Source organism: Notolepis coatsorum (genome assembly GCF_963971535.1).
Source record: "Notolepis coatsorum genome assembly, chromosome: 1".
Taxonomy (NCBI): domain Eukaryota; kingdom Metazoa; phylum Chordata; class Actinopteri; order Aulopiformes; family Paralepididae; genus Notolepis; species Notolepis coatsorum.
Window position 1 is genome coordinate 256,054,146 of NC_140165.1, and position 18,595 is coordinate 256,072,740.

General features: G+C 41.8%; 1 protein-coding gene across 6 annotated transcripts in view; it reads right to left on the reverse strand.

Annotated features, from left to right (window-relative positions):
- The window catches only part of clns1a (chloride channel, nucleotide-sensitive, 1A), a gene marked incomplete at its 3' end in the record, with an annotated part of 37,470 nt that overhangs the window by 10,707 nt on the left and 8,168 nt on the right, over window positions 1–18,595 (reverse strand). For 5 of the 6 annotated variants that reach the window (XM_084316620.1, XM_084316618.1, XM_084316619.1 and 2 more), the window contains 3 exons: window positions 14,121–14,257; window positions 7,833–7,967; window positions 7,348–7,458 (listed from right to left, as the gene is read on the reverse strand). In XM_084316620.1, the coding sequence (XP_084172746.1) occupies window positions 7,348–7,458; window positions 7,833–7,967; window positions 14,121–14,257 (383 nt within the window). The remainder of the gene's footprint in view (window positions 1–7,347; window positions 7,459–7,832; window positions 7,968–14,120; window positions 14,258–18,595) is intronic. The other variant, XM_084316621.1, reaches the window with a different exon arrangement.

The window sequence follows — 18,595 nt, forward strand, 5'->3', positions numbered from 1 at the left end:
ATGGGGGGAATATAACGGAGAATATACCGGGACCATCGGCGACTGGCTCCGAGAGTGAGACAATAGAGGACAACATAACGGGAACGACAGGAAAAAGTACCGTGAAGGACAAAGCAGAGGATTTTGAGAAGATAATAGCCAACAAATCCATCGGTCCCATCACTGCACCTACAATATCAACTGACACAGGCAGTGCAATTACACAACCCGACTTCAACTCTCTGACTAGCCTGATTAAGGAACAGATGGTCGCTTTCAAATTACACGTCGCACACATCGATGCTAAATTCGAAGAGGTTATGAAAGCGGTCGCTGTACAGTCCGTGCGAATCACGACAGTGGAGAATACGGTGACAGAAATTACACGGGTAGTCAAAGAGAACGAGAAGAACGTCAACGATGGATTGATAAGAGTTAACGAATGAGATAAAAAAGGTGGAAGAAGCATGTCGGATGAAAATACAAGAAGTCAAAGATGAAGCGATGGAGAGGCTGCTCGAGACCCAACGTTACTACAGGCGAAATAATATCTGCATAGTGGGACTTGATGAATCAGTCAATTGCACAGACGACAAGTTTCCAACAGTGTTAACAGAGATTTTGGGTAACAACATTCTAACCACAGAGCCGATAGTGGACCAATGTTACAGAATCGGTACTCGAGAACAAAGAGGCAACGGTCCAAGAGTCATCATTGTTACTCTGCGTAAGACGGTAATAAGAGATGACATCATCAGAGTTGCACGCAACCAAAGGGGGAAACTGAAATATGGTGAAAATTCAATATTTATCTACGACGATCTATGCAAAGAGGCCATCGCTCAGCGTTTCCCCTACAAGGAGGTGATGCAGAAATTGTTCAAGAGTGGCTTCAGGCCAAGGCTAATATACCCGGCACTATTATCGATCGTGGGAAAAGACGGCCGGAGGGAAGGAATACGCACGCCTAAAGACGCAGAGGAATACTTGAATCTACATGGAGCAGGTCCCCCAGGGCAGAACGCAACACTGTCTCGCACCAGATAAGCCTATTCATCTCTCTCTTTCTCTTTGGATTTCAGTAATTTTATTAGAATGACTTTACCACGACTCAACAAAAGTAGCAGATGATACGCATGCCGGCAACACCAAGGCACAAGGTGTATAATATGGTTCGTAATGCATTATATTTACAGACTTCTGGTCTCCGTGGAGACAAGAATCTATCATTGACACTGAACAATCTGGAATATTCTGGGCTCATCGCTCGACTGCTCTGGAACACAAAGGAATATCCCGAAAATACTAGTAGTCATGAACCCTGGGTAGGAAGATCATTCTGGAACATAACAGCAGTCTGTTCGTATATACTAGGGTATTCTACAACCTTCTAGAATATAATGCACCATTACAACGAAGGCCTGCAACTTTAACATTAACATCCGGTGTGTATAAGCATGATCAATTGACTGAAGTTTAATCAGGCCTTAATAAGGCTTTAAAAAAAAATCAGCCACATCTAAATGTATGAGCACAACAAGGTTATTTTAATGCCATTTGGAATCCAAGGATGGACAAATCTTACCTCGCCTTTTCCAGCGAACAAAAGAATTCATCTAAAGCATTAAAGGATTGGTCGAAGATTACAGGTGTAAATGACTTATGGCGATCACTTAACCCCACGACCCGAAAGTGCTCTTGTCGATCTGCGAGACATAACACATTATCCAGAATAGATTATGTCTTTGCATCCCCGAGACTATTTGATAAATATGAAGTGGAAATGATACCCAATGCACTATCAGATCACTGTTATTTACTCCTAAAAGGAACATTTGGTATACTATCTTCCCGAGCCCCAAGATGGCGATTTAAATCGATGCTGCTTAATAACAAGGAATTCATTACACAACTCAAAGAAGCTCTTATAGTATTCCTACGGGAGAATGCAAACTCGGTGCAAGACCCCAGAATAATATGGATGTCGGTAAAGGGAATGATCAAGGATTTCACTGATAGCTTTTCCTCCAAAATGCGCAAGAATCAATGCACAAAACTGTCTGAACTGGAAACGCTTTACTCAACGTTATTTAATTCTTTAAAATACAACTCAACTCGACTAGAAAATCAAGTTAACGTACTAAAAAAAGAGATCAAGGCCATATACAGACAACAATCGGAAATACAAATACGCAGCACAAGACAACAGCAGTACTCCCAAGGTTCTAAACCTAGTCACCTATTAGCCATGCGATTAAGAATTAATGCAAAATTTGCAGATATAACTAGAGCACAACAAGTACTTGAAACAGACCCTGAAAAAATAAACGATACATTCAAAGAATTCTACTCCGACTTATATAAATCAGAAACGACCTTCGATCAAGACAAAATGGACACATATCTTAATCAAATTATTCTCCCTAAACTTTCAGAGGATGACGCTAAACAGTTAGAAACACCGATCACACTAGAGGAACTCAAGAAGGCCATATCCGAAATGCAAAGTGGTAAGGCTCCTGGAAGAGACGGTATCCCACCAGAAATGTACCTTTCTTGTTGGGACATAATTGGACCCTTATTACTAAATATGATCTTATACTCAGTCAAGGAGGGGAACTTCCATAAAAACGACAATATTGCACTCATAACAGTCCTTCTCAAAAAAGACAAAGACCCCACCGAGTGCGGTAGTTACAGACCCTTAAGCCTCCTCGGAACCGATATCAAACTGTACTCTAAGGTATTAGCCATCAGATTACAAAAGCATATGACGTCTTTAGTTCATCCGGATCAAACTGGCTTCATAAGAGGCCGCCTGATCACTGATAACATAAGACGAATACTGCACGTACTAGATGCCGACAAGGACGACACCATACCTAAGGCGATGCTGTCCCTGGATGCAATGAAAGCTTTTGACAGGCTGGAATGGTCGTATCTATGGGCAGTATTAGAAAGGATGGGGTTAGGAAAAGGATTCATTGATATGATTAAAGTATTATACAAAGACCCATCGGCCATGATTACAACAGGTACAATCATCTCCAAAATATTTCCGGTATCACGCTCAGCCAGACAGGGTTGCCCTCTTAGTCCCGGACTATTCGATCTATCATTAGAGCCTTTAGCACAATATATAAGACAATCCCAATCCATAGAACCAATCGTAATCAAGGGCACACAACATAAAATTAGTTTATATGCGGACAACGTAATACTGTTCATGCAAAACCCCAACACCACATTGCCTCATCTGCTCAAGTTGATTGAGAACTTTGGTGATTTATCGGGATTTAAGATAAATTGGCCGAAGTCGGCTTTCCTTCCACTTAACACCCCTGCAAAAAAAGATATAACCCTCCCAGGAGAGATACCTATGGTAAAACATTTTAGATGCTTGGGAGTGGAAATATTCCCCACCATAAGACAAACGGTGAAGCACAATTACACAAAAATCCAAAACAAAATCAAAGACGACCTTGATAGGTGGGCAAAACTTAAAAACTCAGTACAGGCACGGATATCAATAGTTAAGATGGACGTACTACCTAGAATCAACTTCTTCAGTTCAATGCTACCGTTACCCCCTCCAGAGGGTTACTGGAAAAGATTACACTCCTCCACATACAAATTTATTTGGAATAACAAACCACCACGTATAAAAAGATCCACCGCACAGAGAAATAAAGCAGACGGTGGCATGGCATTTCCAGATTTTCCATTATTTTAAGGCGTACACATTAAGACCATTGACAACATGGTTTGATCCCCAAGCATTAGTATCCTGGAGAAATTAGAAGAAAACATAGTAGCCCCACATAGACTGAAGGACATAGCATACACTAAACTACCAATCAAGCACTGTGAACGGAAATTTGGCCCCATAATTACTCATGCGATCCGGATATGGCGTGAAACACAAAAAAAATATCCTAACCCACATAAATGGCACAATCATACTCCCTTATTCAACAACAATGCACTCTTAATTGAAAAACGACCTATAAGATTCCCTATATGGGAAGAGCAAGGCATACACTCATTAGGGGATGTTTTTAACAAACAGGGTTTTTGTAGTTATGGAGAAATATGCAAAAAAATTTATCTCACCAAGTCCACATGGCTTTTTTTACATACAGTTACGGCTATGTTTGAAGTCTCACGGTGTTCCATTAGACATACCAATTGAACACCACAGATACCACAAATTCTTCTATGAAAGAGAGACATCGAGAGGTTACTAATTACTAACGTCCTCGTATGAAACCCTCCAACTAGACTCTGTCTGGAGGAGGGATATACCAGACCTGGAAAGTGACTTTGATTGGCAAGGAGCCTGGGCAAATGTCCGACTTACATCAAGGAACCCGGACCATCAACAAATCAATCTTAACTATATTCACAGGACATACTTGACTCCTATAAGACTGAACAGAATGAGTCTTAAACAAGACTCCAAATGCTCCCAATGTACAAATGGGGACGAAGGGACATTTATGCACATGTATTGGGACTGCCCACCAGTTAAGATATTCTGGAAAGATGTGACCCAACAATTATCAAAACTCGTATCTTGGAATATACCTGTACACCCCTCTGTATTACTATTGAATGATGTTTTTGAGTTTGCAGTACATCCACAGCTAAAGAGATTGGTTTTATCGGGTATCACAGTAGCTAAAAAGCTGATAGCATCACGCTGGTTTCAACCGGAAAAAATGTGCCGGAAAGTTTGGTTTCTTACATATCTCGATGTGATTTATCAAGAAATATCTACAGCAAGAATTCTGGGTCTCAATGAATCCAAAATGACAATGTGGTTAGAAGTGGTGGAGAGAATAAAAGCTAGCTTATAATGGTAGTGTCTGGTTAGGAGCGAGGGATAATGGAGGTACTATCCAAAGAGGGGTCTGGGAGGGGTGGTTCGAGCTGGAGCATATGTGTGTAGGTTTTTAGATAACAGGTATTAGGGGTGTATCCTGTATAAGACATTGGTATAAATGGTAATTTCGTTGGATATACACTGTGTATTAATGCTTGTGTATCTTATCGTGTGTTGTCATGTTTGTTTATATGCGTGTTTAAAAAATAATAATAATAAAAAAAATAAAATAAAAAAAGATTAATCTAGATTAATTTATTTTAATGCTTTAAATTTAAATTAATCTCCAAAGTTAAAGCATTAACTTTGACAGCCCTAGTTATTTTATATATTATTGCATGTTGTTTTATATATTATTGTATATGTTATTTTATATGTTATTTTATATATTATTTTATATATATCTATGTTATTTTATGAAGCACTTTGTATGTACAGGGTGATCGAGAAAGTGGCTGGCAGGTCACTGCCAGAGACACCATGAACTGCCAGCCAGCAAACTTGTGCTGTGGGAGCCAACACACGGGCATCGATCACGAGGACGTCCCACATTAACCTACGTGGACGTACTCAGGAGAGATGCGGGAGCAGAAAGCACCGGCGAGCTAGCCAGATGCATGGAGGATCGGGATGACTGGAAGCACCGATGGAGGGCCCGTCCGAGGACCACCTAGATAGATCTTAAAACTACATAGATATACAGTATATGGTTCTTAGATAAACTACATATTTGATATATTCATGGTTCTTTGATAAACTACATATTTTACACATTTATGGTTCTTTGATAAACTACATATTTATGGCATCTATGGCTTCTTTCCGAGCCAGGCACTCGAACGCACTGAGGTCGTAATTCTGATATAATGCCCATCGTGGGTTCGAGTCCCTGGGATCATAAATCACAAAAGCTAAAGTTAAAAGGATGTGTATCAGTGGCTAGGGGCAGGTATATATAAGATTTTTTCTTCTTCCTGTTCCTTTCGGCCATGGTATTTTTTGTGAATTATGTGAATATGTACTGTTGGACTGTGGTGATTCCATGTACGGATAAATAAAATGATGATGATGATGATGATAATCAAACCATAAACAAAGAGGCCTATTAAGATGTTAGATCCTAATATGGAAAATTATGTGATTTAATGTTCTATGATCTGCAGATTTTGTGCTCATTTTATGCCCGTCTTTTTTTTACTGCTGTGAAAACACTTCTTGTATAAAAGGGGTGCTATACAAATAACGTTTATTATTATTATAACATTGGAAAATTGTCAGCATGCCGTCCGGTCCTTAAATTACTTCTGATGATCTTACCTGCCTCTGCATCAGCGAACCAGGAACACAGACAAAAGACAAACGCAAACAAAAGAGCAAGGAACAACGTCAGCATCCAATCACTCTGTTTAGCATTCAAACAGCAGCGGGGACAACCGAGTACCACGTTTAGACTAAATTCCTGTAAGGCGTGTTTACAAACTCCCATTAAATAATTAGTTGAAGATCTTCACTACCAATAATGCCATGTACCGTAATTTTCGGACTATAAGCCGCGCCTTTTCCCCCCATTTTTCGACCCTGCGGCTTATATAACGGTGCGGCTTATAATGTGACTCGACGTGACCAAACCCGAAAATGTTAAAATCTAAATATTGCTTTTTTGACTGCATTGAAATGTTATTTATCTGTTCCCTTATTTGCTAAACTTAATACAACTTGTAAATGAGTTAATTCTTGTTATTTGTCCGACAGTATTGTGTCCCAATGCTAATTACATATGGTAATTAAACATTAAAACACCTGCGGCTTATAGTCCAGTGCGGCTTATATATGTACAGATAATTCAATTTAGCTGCTGCGGCTTATATTCAGGTGCGGCTTATAGTGCGAAAATTACGGTAGTTGTTTAATCTAACTGCATAGAGCTGCCAGAACAGAGCTTAGTAATATCAATATAAACCTCAAATGTACATATTTTATATTCATTAAACATCTATTGGAAAACAATTACTATATGTGAACTAGGTGAACGCCACCCATTTAAAAAAATACATTTTAAATCACATTTGGTTCTCCCTGAGCCCCGGGGCAGTTCAGTCAGTATCGAGAGAGAGAGACAGAGAGAGAGACAGAGAGAGAGACAGAGAAGAGAGACAGAGAGAGAGAGACAGTGAGACAGACAGAGAGACAGAGAGAGAGAGAGAGAGAGAGAGAGAGCCCTCCACTGATCACAACATGTCTGAGCTCTCTGTTGTTCAGACCTTGTAGCGACGCTGGGATGTAACAGTCATCTGGGTGGAAGAGGCTCACAAACAACCTGAATGAAGTCAGAGCCTCTTCCTCAACTGCTTCCTCCTCTTCCTCACCTGCTTCCTCCTCTTCCTCTCCTCATCTTCCTCTCCTCTCCTCTTCCTCACCTCTTCCTCTCCTCTCCCTCACCTCTTCCTCTCCTCTCCCTCACCTCTTCCTCTCATCTTCCTCACCTGCTTCCTCCACATCGTACTCGTCTCCTTCAAAGTCGTTGTCAGAGTCCTCGTCTTCAGGGTCCGGGTGCAGCGCCTGGCACTCACACATGGCTGAGAACATGGGCTCCACTGCACACACACACACACACAGACACACACACACACACACACACACACACGCAGGCAGACACACACACACGCAGGCAGACACACACACACACACAGACACAGACTCACACGCATGCAGACCCACACACACGCAGACACACACAGTCGCAGGCAGACACACACGCAGAGACACACAGACATATATTTTGAACGTGATTCACTGCGCATTAGTTAGATTACACGACTTTGAACGTCTGCCATTTCCACCGCAAAAGGCACATACAATTAACAATACGATGAGTCGATCATAAATATGCAAATCGACGAAGTTTCATGGACGAATCGTGACAGCCCTAGTCATGTGGTCCTGGTTCTGGTCTGGAGGCTCTACTCACACGCAGCCTTGTCGCTCGGTACGAAGCGGATCTCTGAGATCACTCCTTCCTCATCGTCATCATCACCACCGCTGCTGCTCGCATCTTCGTCATCGTTGTCGTGGGCGTTCTCCTTCATCTCCTCCTCGTTTTCTTCTGGGTAGAGAGACATAGAAAACAACAAGATAACTGTTAGTCCTCCTCGTTGGACCACATGGGGGAAGTGGTGGTCCAACGGTTAGAGAAGGCTTGTGAGCAGAAGGTCGCCGGTTCGATCCCCCAGACATTCTGGTTGAAGGGGTGAATGAATAACACTTTCCCATCCATAAATACCACCCGCTGAAGTACCCTTGAGCAAGGCACTTAAACCCCAACTGCTCAGTGGGCAACAGTGTCAGAACTGTGGTCGTACTGGGAAGCTCTGTGTGTATAAGGATAAGACCCTACCCTGGGTATATAAAAGGTAAAGACCCTACCCTGGGTATATAAAAGGTTATAAAGACCCCACCCTGGGTATATAAAAGGTTATAAAGACCCTACCCTGGGGAAATAACGGTTATAAAGACCCCACCCTGGGGAAATAACGGTTATAAAGACCCCACCCTGGGTATATAAAAGGCTATAAAGAACTACCCTGGGTATATAAAAGGTAAAGACCCCACCCTGGGTATATAAAAGGTAAAGACCCCACCCTGGGTATATAAAAGGTTATAAAGACCCTACCCTGGGTATATAAAAGGTAAAGACCCCACCCTGGGTATATAAAAGGTTATAAAGACCCCACCCTGGGTATATAAAAGGTTATAAAGACCCCACCCTGGGTATATAAAAGGTTATAAAGACCCTACCCTGGGTATATAAAAGGTAAAGACCCCACCCTGGGTATATAAAAGGTTATAAAGACCCCACCCTGGGTATATAAAAGGTTATAAAGACCCCACCCTGGGTATATAAAAGGTTATAAAGACCCCACCCTGGGTATATAAAAGGTTATAAAGACCCTACCCTGGGTATATAAAAGGTAAAGACCCCACCCTGGGTATATAAAAGGTTATAAAGACCCCACCCTGGGTATATAAAAGGTTATAAAGACCCCACCCTGGGTATATAAAAGGTTATAAAGACCCCACCCTGGGTATATAAAAGGTAAAGACCCCACCCTGGGTATATAAAAGGTTATAAAGACCCCACCCTGGGTATATAAAAGGTTATAAAGACCACACCCTGGGGAAATAACGGTTATAAAGACCCCACCCTGGGTATATAAAAGGTTATAAAGACCCTACCCTGGGTATATAAAAGGTTATAAAGACCCTACACTGGGGAACTAAAGGTTATAAAGACCCCACCCTGGGTATATAAAAGGTTATAAAGACCCCACCCTGGGTATATAAAAAGGTAAAGACCCCACCCTGGGTATATAAAAGGTTATAAAGACCCTACCCTGGGTATATAAAAGGTTATAAAGACCCCACCCTGAGTATATAAAAGGTAAAGACCCTACCCTGGGTATATAAAAGGTTATAAAGACCCCACCCTGGGTAAATAAAGGTTATAAAGACCCTACCCTGGGTATATAAAAGGTTATAAAGACCCTACCCTGGGGAAATAAAGGTTATAAAGACCCCACCCTGGGGAAATAACGGTTATAAAGACCCCACCCTGGGTATATAAAAGGTTATAAAGAACCCACCCTGGGTATATAAAAGTTATAAAGATGGTAAATAAAGGTTATAAAGACCCCACCCTGGGTATATAAAGGTTATAAAGATGGTAAATAAAGGTTATAAAGACCCCACCCTGGGGAAATAAAGGTTATAAAGACCCCACCCTGGGTATATAAAGGTTATAAAGACCCCACCCTGGGTATATAAAGGTTATAAAGATGGTAAATAAAGGTTATAAAGACCCCACCCTGGGTATATAAAGGTTATAAAGATGGTAAATAAAGGTTATAAAGACCCCACCCTGGGGAAATAAAGGTTATAAAGACCCCACCCTGGGTAAATAAAGGTTATAAAGACCCCACCCTGGGTATATAAAGGTTATAAAGACCCTACCCTGGGTATATAAAAGGTTATAAAGACCCCACCCTGGGGAAATAACGGTTATAAAGACCCTACCCTGGGGAAATAACGGTTATAAAGACCCTACCCTGGGGAAATAACGGTTATAAAGACCCTACCCTGGGTATATAACGGTTATAAAGACCCCACCCTGGGGAAATAACGGTTATAAAGACCCCACCCTGGGGAAATAATGGTTATAAAGACCCACCCCGGGGAAATAATGGTTATAAAGACCCCACCCCGGGGAAATAAAGGTTAAAAAGACCCCACCCTGGGGAAATAAAGGTTATAAAGACCCTACCCCGGGGAAATAAAGGTTATAAAGACCCTACCCTGGGGAAATAAAGGTTATAAAGACCCTACCCTGGGGAAATAACGGTTATAAAGACCCTACCCTGGGGAAATAACGGTTATAAAGACCCTACTCTGGGGAAATAACGGTTATAAAGACCCCACCCTGGGGAAATAACGGTTATAAATAGGGGTGCACCGATGTATCGGTCGGGTATCGGTATCGGCCGATAAGTGCCTTGTTGACTGCAATCGGCCTATCGGCCGATATAAGCTCGAATGTGCCGATGGCAGTAGCCGATAAATATCCATCAATTTGTGTAGCGTCAAGACAAAAAAAGTTCACTCGCGACCTGCACAATGCCGTCCCCAGTCCCCCCCACACACACAAGCTACTGCATCAAAGTTACTACTTATGATTAACAAGGCATTCGTTTTGTGGCATTAACGTTATATAGTTAGTGTTACACGTTCAATAACATCAGCATATTATTTACCCGAACGTAGCAAGCGTTCATACTAGCTCAGTTCCTTCCGTTGCTCACAGAGCCCTGAGTTTTACCCATTCTGCAATCTGTTAATAACGTTTTCAATCAGACACATGTATAGAAAGGCTTTGTTTTATTATAACATTAGTTGCAGTAAAATCATTATGCCTCATTTAAGTCATCCTGCGGAGCTAAAAGCTAAACGTCAGCCGCGCCGTGTTGTTCTAGAAAACCTCTCGTCAACTCAAAATCAATGGCGGACAAAAACCGAAGTAAAAAATTTATACGGCTTGCCGATTGGTGGTAACAGCAGAGGCGGGTGCAAGCGGTGTGTGACGTAATTGGCAGAATCGACTGTCAATCAAAATTTCATTGGTTGAGACAATAGTATCTCGCTGCAGCCCAGCAGGTAGACCTTTCTGGGAGAACTAGTATCTAGATGCAGCCCTGCAGAACATACTGGGAGAGAGATAGTGCTATTTCTTGATGTTTCCTTTTTTTAAGTAAGTAAAGAGGCCTATGTTCATATCGGTGAGCACAATTTGTAACACAAATATACAGTAGTTTCATAAAAATAATAATAATAATATTACAAAAAAAAATAAAAAATTAAAAAATATTTAAAATAAAATTGTTGCCACAAATATCGGAATCGGTATCGGTATCGGCCGATTGTGTTAGTTGAACAATCGGTATCGGTGGCACATTTTCATATCGGTGCATCCCTAAAGACCCCACCCTGGGTAAATAACGGTTATGAAGACGGTAAATAACGGTTATAAAGACCCTACCCTGGGTAAATAAAGGTTATAAAGACGGTAAATAAAGGTTATAAAGACCCCACCCTGGGGAAATAAAGGTTATAAAGACCCCACCCTGGGGAAATAACGGTTATAAAGACCCCACCCTGGGGAAATAACGGTTATAAAGACCCCACCCTGGGGAAATAAAGGTTATAAAGACCCCACCCTGGGGACATAACGGTTATAAAGACCCCACCCTGGGGAAATAACGGTTATAAAGACCCTACCCTGGGGAAATAAAGGTTATAAAGACCCTACCCTGGGGAAATAAAGGTTATAAAGACCCTACCCAGGGGAAATAAAGGTTAAAAAATGTAAAAGTACACAGGCATCCAAAACTCAGTGGGCCTCGGCTGCATTAACCCTTTATTCGGCAAAGGACGAGTTTCCACGTCATTCTCCGCCATGCGTAATCTGCCAATGACGCCGTAAGGCGTCTTTGAGATCAATATTTCAAAAATCTGTGATGGCAATCATATTTTACCCACGGAGTCTTGAGATCCCCTGTTGATCTCCTCTCAACTCTCCAACGGTTCAAGAGTGCCATCTGGTGGCCGATCGGCGGATGGCCCAAACAGGAAATGAGCGGCAGGAAGTGGTGCTCAACCATATTCGGTATCGCTCGCGGGACTCAAGCTCGACACAATGGATAGCGATCCGTTGCCAATAACTCGATAAACAACATGATTTGGATGTATATACTATTATACAACCTGGAAATGGATCGCATATATCAACATCCCATAATAGCAATCTTTTTGCTCCACGCTCATCACCCAACGCTACGAGGAGACTGGGGTGAGTTTCAGCCTGTTTGTTTACCATTTTCGATACAAACTGCTATGATCAATATATCACCCATACATACTACATGATTCATTTAACGTCGGCCACGGACTTATAAACCCCCCCCCTCCGGTCACCAGCAGATGATGAGGCAAGACGTTTAGGACCTTGTGCAATTGAAAGTTTTATTATGACGTCAATCGGTATCAAACTACATTTGATGATCTAATATATGTATTTAGGGCTATAACTCACGTTCTGCAGAATGCTGCAGAAAACGATAAAAACATATTTATACTTTCAGGGCTGTACGTTAACTTTTTTTGCACATAGCACTGGTGCTACAGAGGTTGATAGTTTTGTAGCACAGGCCAAAATCTTGTAGCACAAGTATAAAACTTGTTATATTTGTAACAGTCACAAATGTGCCTATTGTATTTGTGTTATTTAGTTGCAGTGCCATGTTTGGCTGTCATTTAGTATATCGCCATGTGTTATTATTACTATGATACTCATATGCTATTTTCAATTAATATCATAAACAACATAAGGAATATTAGCATAATTTTGAGTGGACTGAAGGAATGAGTCAGCGTTAATAGTTTTAAATGCAAATAATTTATTGAAACATAGAAGTGGGGTCGGTTGGGACACACACACACACACACACACACAATGGGGGACCCTGATGTAAACAAGACAAACGTCTTTCTCTGGTCTGCATCCCCTTAACAATTGTGTGTATTGAGCCGTACTGTATTGTACCCATTCTGCAATCTGTTAAATAAAGTTCTCATTCATTCATTCACACACACTGTTTCAACTCACCACCCCCGCATCATATTGTAGTCTAGTCTGTCTTCAAACTTCCACTCCTCTCGAAACTTGTTTATTTGAATATCAACATTATCTGTCCATCCTCAGTTTACTATAATATACTCCTGTCCTGACTAGTGACTTCATCATCTTTCCAAACGCACGCACGCACACACACACAGGGAAGGGGAGAGTGCCCCCCCATTTCCCTTTCCACACTGTGTCTGCTGGCTCTGCCTGTGATCAGGATTAGCTTGTTAGCTTGCTAACGTTGTAGTGATTGTAATGGTACATAAACGTTCATTTCGGGCGATGTGCGCATAAAGGAATGGCGACGGTGCAAAGCATGTAGATGCATTTGACCCGTTGCGAGAAGAAAAAAACACCACGGACTTATTTCGGGACGTGTAGGCGCACTGCTGTGTTAACGCAGCAACCGACCAACGCGCTGCTCTGCTTGCAGAAGGCGCACGGATAGGGCGGATATGACTCGTCGAGTTGTCACAAGAGTTTTTTCAAAATAAGATTATCATATGCACCTGAACGTTGCTAGCTTTCGGAGCCTAGCTGGAGCTGCGCGTGGGCAGAAATGAGACCCGCTACAGGATTTTCAAAATAAGAGTATCTATATGAACCGAATCCCTATCGCACCAGTGCTACTGAAGTAAATCCATCCATCGCACAGACCGCTGTTGCTGTAGCACGTGCGAGATATATGTCGCACTGTACAGGCCTGACTTTAGACCGTATTTTAGTATGAATATGTGAATGAAAAAGTAGAACGTTGCTACATCCTAAACGATAGATAATTGACGTTGAATGGGCCATAGTAATGTCAATTTAGCAATATAATTAAAAAAGTTATAGCCCTGCAAAGAAGGGGAACTTCTCCATAGACAAATAGAGCTGGCAGAGGACGGTATAAGGATGTGGCAGAGAAAGGGTTAATGATACGTTGAGACGCTCCTTCGCTCCCCCTCTCAGGTTTCCACCTCTGACTAGCTTAGATAAAAGGTTGAGGAAGAAATGCAGGAAACATGGTTATTTTGCTCTCACCGTTCAGCTTGGCGTTGACCATAACATACAGGTGTTCCTGGGGGTACGCGCTAAGGTCTCTAGAGATGGCATGCAGGCCGATGGACGGGTACTCCAGGGAGAAGCCCATCCCAGAGCCGTCGAACCAGGACAAGCGCCTGCAGGGGAAACAAACACAACGCAGAGAGGCCCGTCAAACCAGGACACGCGCCTGCAGGGGAACAACCCAGTGACCCATCGTCACGTTTCAGGACCAGCCGGGTCAGGACCAGCCGGGTCAGGGTCAGTCGGGTCAGGGTCAGCCGGGTCAGGGTCAGCCAGGTCAGGACCATCCGGGTCAGGACCATCCGGGTCAGGGTCAGCCAGGTCAGGACCAGCCTCAAAGGTTTTTTTAAACATTCAAAACGCACTATATTCTAGCGTGCTGGAGTTTAAAAAACAAACTAAAGTAAACGTGTGGTTTTGGAGATGTGAGATGACAGCCCCACTACAGACTGTGATTCCTAGGCGTTCTAATGTGTCCCCCTCTGTGTGAACTCACCCAATGACTAATTGCTGCGACTTGACCTCGTCTGACTGGGTAATAGTAGCTCTTGTCATAATAGTATCAAATTCGTTTGACGGTTTTGGCAGAAAACAAATGTTTAAAAGATGCTATAAATAACATTCTTATGTGGAGTATTATAGAAAGGTGCGGAATAAACGTATTGCTTTTTACCCCCAAAAATATTAATAAATGTATCATTTTGAAGCACTTTGAACTGCAACTTCTGTATGAAAAGTGCTATACAAATAAAGTTATTATTATTATTATTTAAAAAAAAAATTGCGGTTCCAAAATGAATGTTGTAGGCATGTACACTACACTCCCCTTCCTACTTCCTCACGTCTAGCTGAATGTTAACTATAGCACCTTTAATAAAATATCTCCACGAGATTCACACAACCTCAGTTGATGATCCCGGTGCGTTTCCAGTCACCCCTGCTGCACCTAACGTTTGATTAACCATTTGGTTGCAGAAAACGTAGAACTACGTTTCTGTCGGCCAATCGTTGAGTGCCGGAAACGTAGCTCTACATTTTTCTCACAGTATTTATTTTATTCGCTATTGCCATTCATAATTCAGCGGGGCACCTTGTGCATACTGTTCCGAGTGTGTCTGAGCTGGCAGACAGTCTTATACCGCCCTCTAACGCCTTCGGCCATTATTGCACCCCGTTCGGGCCGATATCAGCAATTATGACGTCATCCCGATAACGTTATTGATAGCTCCGATAATATATAATACATTTTTTGGTTAAAAGAAATCAGTTGTGGGTGGATTGGGTTGAAGGGCGCTTGTTTTTATTATAGCCTCCTCCCGTTTTGCCAGTACTGTGGTACGATTGATAGCGTGTGGTTTAGGAAGAGGGAGTTTTTCACAAATCCAGCGCTCCCTTTCTTGGCTGTGACGTAGTCAGGTGACATTCAGACTGACTGAGGCAAGATAGTAAAAAAAGATGGCGGCGTCGTCGGACTTTTTCAAAGTTTCAGAGGAAAACAGTTTGCTTGCTATTTGTAACAAATGCAGAAGTTCCACAAGGAGGGAAAGGGGCAACAAGCTATAACACATCCAACATAATAAGTCACCTGAAACATCACCACCGCTACGATGGTGTATTAAAATCCGACGACGCTGAGCAGCTAAAGGCTAATGCAAGCGGCATAAGCTAATCCAAAACCAGCTGCTGGCGGGCGGCGGGACATTTACTGAGGACCAGATATTATGATTTAACAAGTCTCTGTCCAGGACGATGACAACACTATTGCAGATAAGCAGGCAGCCTAGCCGTTTCTAACTACTAACGTTATCACGCTAGCTTGGATGCTAACTAACGTAATTAAGCTTGTCATGGTTCATGGTGAGCTGTTTGTGTTATAACGAGACAGCAAATTAATGAATGAATGAAAACTTTATTTAACAGATTGCAGAATGGGTACAATACAGTACAGCTCAATACATACAATTGTTAAGGGGATGCAGACCAGAGAAAGACTTTCGTCTTGTTTACATCAGGGTCCCCCATTTACAATTCATCATAACATAATGACATACATGACATACAGATAGACAGTACTGCCTACATCTATACATGACATACCAGATTTGCAAATACAGTACTGTTTGTGATACGAAAAGAGTCGAGAAAAGAGAGTATATACATTTGACGTATTATTATTGTATTGTGATATGTTTTGTTTCATGTTGAAAAAAATAAAAATAAAAATGTTGATCAAAATATTTTTTTAATAATACAATAAATATCGGTTATCAGTATCGGTTATCAGCTTGAGGAGCATAAAGTTATCGGTATCGATGTCAAAAAATCAATATCGTGCATCCCTATTAGAAACTGGTTCGTTTCTTTTCTCTACCGAGCTGCGGCGGGTCCTAAACACTCCGGCAAAACACATGCTTATAGGGATGGTTTGGACTACTGACCCCGCCCACCGTTGAAGTGCAATGCCCAACAACGTCGGAGACAGGATCGCTGTGGATAACTGGAATGGCAATCAGATCATTAAAAAAAAATTGCATTACATCAGATACCAGGTAAGGACACAATATATGAAAGCTTGCGTTGATCTGATATTTCTTTCTACCGCGATTGAAGCTATCTGTGTTTTATGCGTGTGGCTGTCTGCTGTTTGGTTGCAGGGGGGAGCGCCGCGCTCCAGGGCACATTTAACCGCGCTCCAGGGCACATTTAACCGCGCTCCAGCCGTAGAGCTGCCGCGGTATTGATGTTTTCCTTACCGCACACATTTGCAAAATATTTCCTACCGCCGCGGTATTACCGCACACACACACACAAAAAAAAAAGTTTGAATGCATTTTTTTTGTAGTCTACTCTTTATATAGCATATAGCCTGCCTCTAGTCTAAATGTCTATCTTTAGAGGATGACTTTGCAGCATGAATATTGTTTGGGATTCGGCATGCACGCATTCGTTATTAAAAGTGAAACACGGATTCGAAGTCTCCCCTCGGTGTCGCGCCCGCCGGTTACCCCCCCGACCCTTTCTTCTTCTTATTATTATAACGTTACTACTTATGATTACAAAGGCATTCGATTTGTGGCATTAACGTTAGTATAGTTACACGTTCGTATTTACCGGACCACATAGCAAGGCAAGCGTTACTCAATTAATATCTAGCGTGCCGAGTTGTACCCATTCTGCGGTCTGTTAATACAGTTTTCAATCAGACAAGTGTATAGAACGAAGGGCTTTTATTATAACATTTCGTTGCAGTAAAATCATTATGCCTCGTTCCCTGAGGAGCGACGGCGTCGGTAATCCACTCCGGTCTCCGGTGGGAGCTAACGTACTATTAGCCGTGTTGTGATGGCTGAGATTCAGGAAGTAAACGCACTGCAAGATGCTCCAAGCATGTGACTCGTATCTCTTCTGACCAATCAGTGGTCTGCAGTGTTTCATGTGACTTTTCTGGTACCCAATAGGGTCGCTTGGAATCTCGACAGAGAAGTAGGGTATATCTGCAGAGCCGCAAGCCCAACGAGAGCGTAATAATAATAATAATAATAATATAATAAAAAAACAGCGGTGATGCCGGTATTCAGCCCAACGCTGCGGTGGGCATGATGTAACAGCGATACCGCGGTAATACCGATACCGCGGCAGCTCCAGGGCACATTTAATGTATTCACGAGGAAGGATAATAATGATAACATGTTTATGTATATGTTGTGTCTGTCCACTGTCTGTTAATTTGTTATCCCCCCCCTATGTAAAGCGACCTTGGGTCTCTTGAAAGGCGCTATATAAAATTAAGTTATTATTATTATAATCTAGCGTTGATTTCAGGAAGATCCGATAATCAGGCGAAAAATTACAACGTGTTTATTGAATTACACAAAAACGCTGTTTTCACGTATTTTCCCTGGAATTACTCAGAAGCAACCAAACTATATTCATATTCAAAACGGTATAAAACGGAAATGTACGGATGAAAAAAATAATCAGTTTTTTGCACATTGACCAGAAGCAACTCACTGAGACTCAACAGCGTTATTAGACCCATAGCTATACTATAAAATATAGGTTTAGCTCTACAAACTACAACTACGTTTACTAGGGATGCACCGATATGAAAATTGGCCGCCGATACCGATACCGATTGTTCAACTAACACTATCGGCCGATACCGATATTTGTATATTTGTATATAAGTATTTGTAAAAAAAATATTTTTTTTTTATTTTTTTTTAATGAAACTACTGTATATTTGTATGTGTATGTTTGTATTTGTAGGCCTCTTTACTTACTTAAAAAAAGGAAACATCAAGAAATATGTTTATGGTATCACTATCTCTCTCCCAGTATCGTCTTGCGGCCTGCAGAGGGATACTATTTTCTCAACCAGAGCTTTCAACCAATGAAATGGAACCATTCTTGCGGCCTGCAGCGGGATACTATTCTCTCAACCAGAGCTT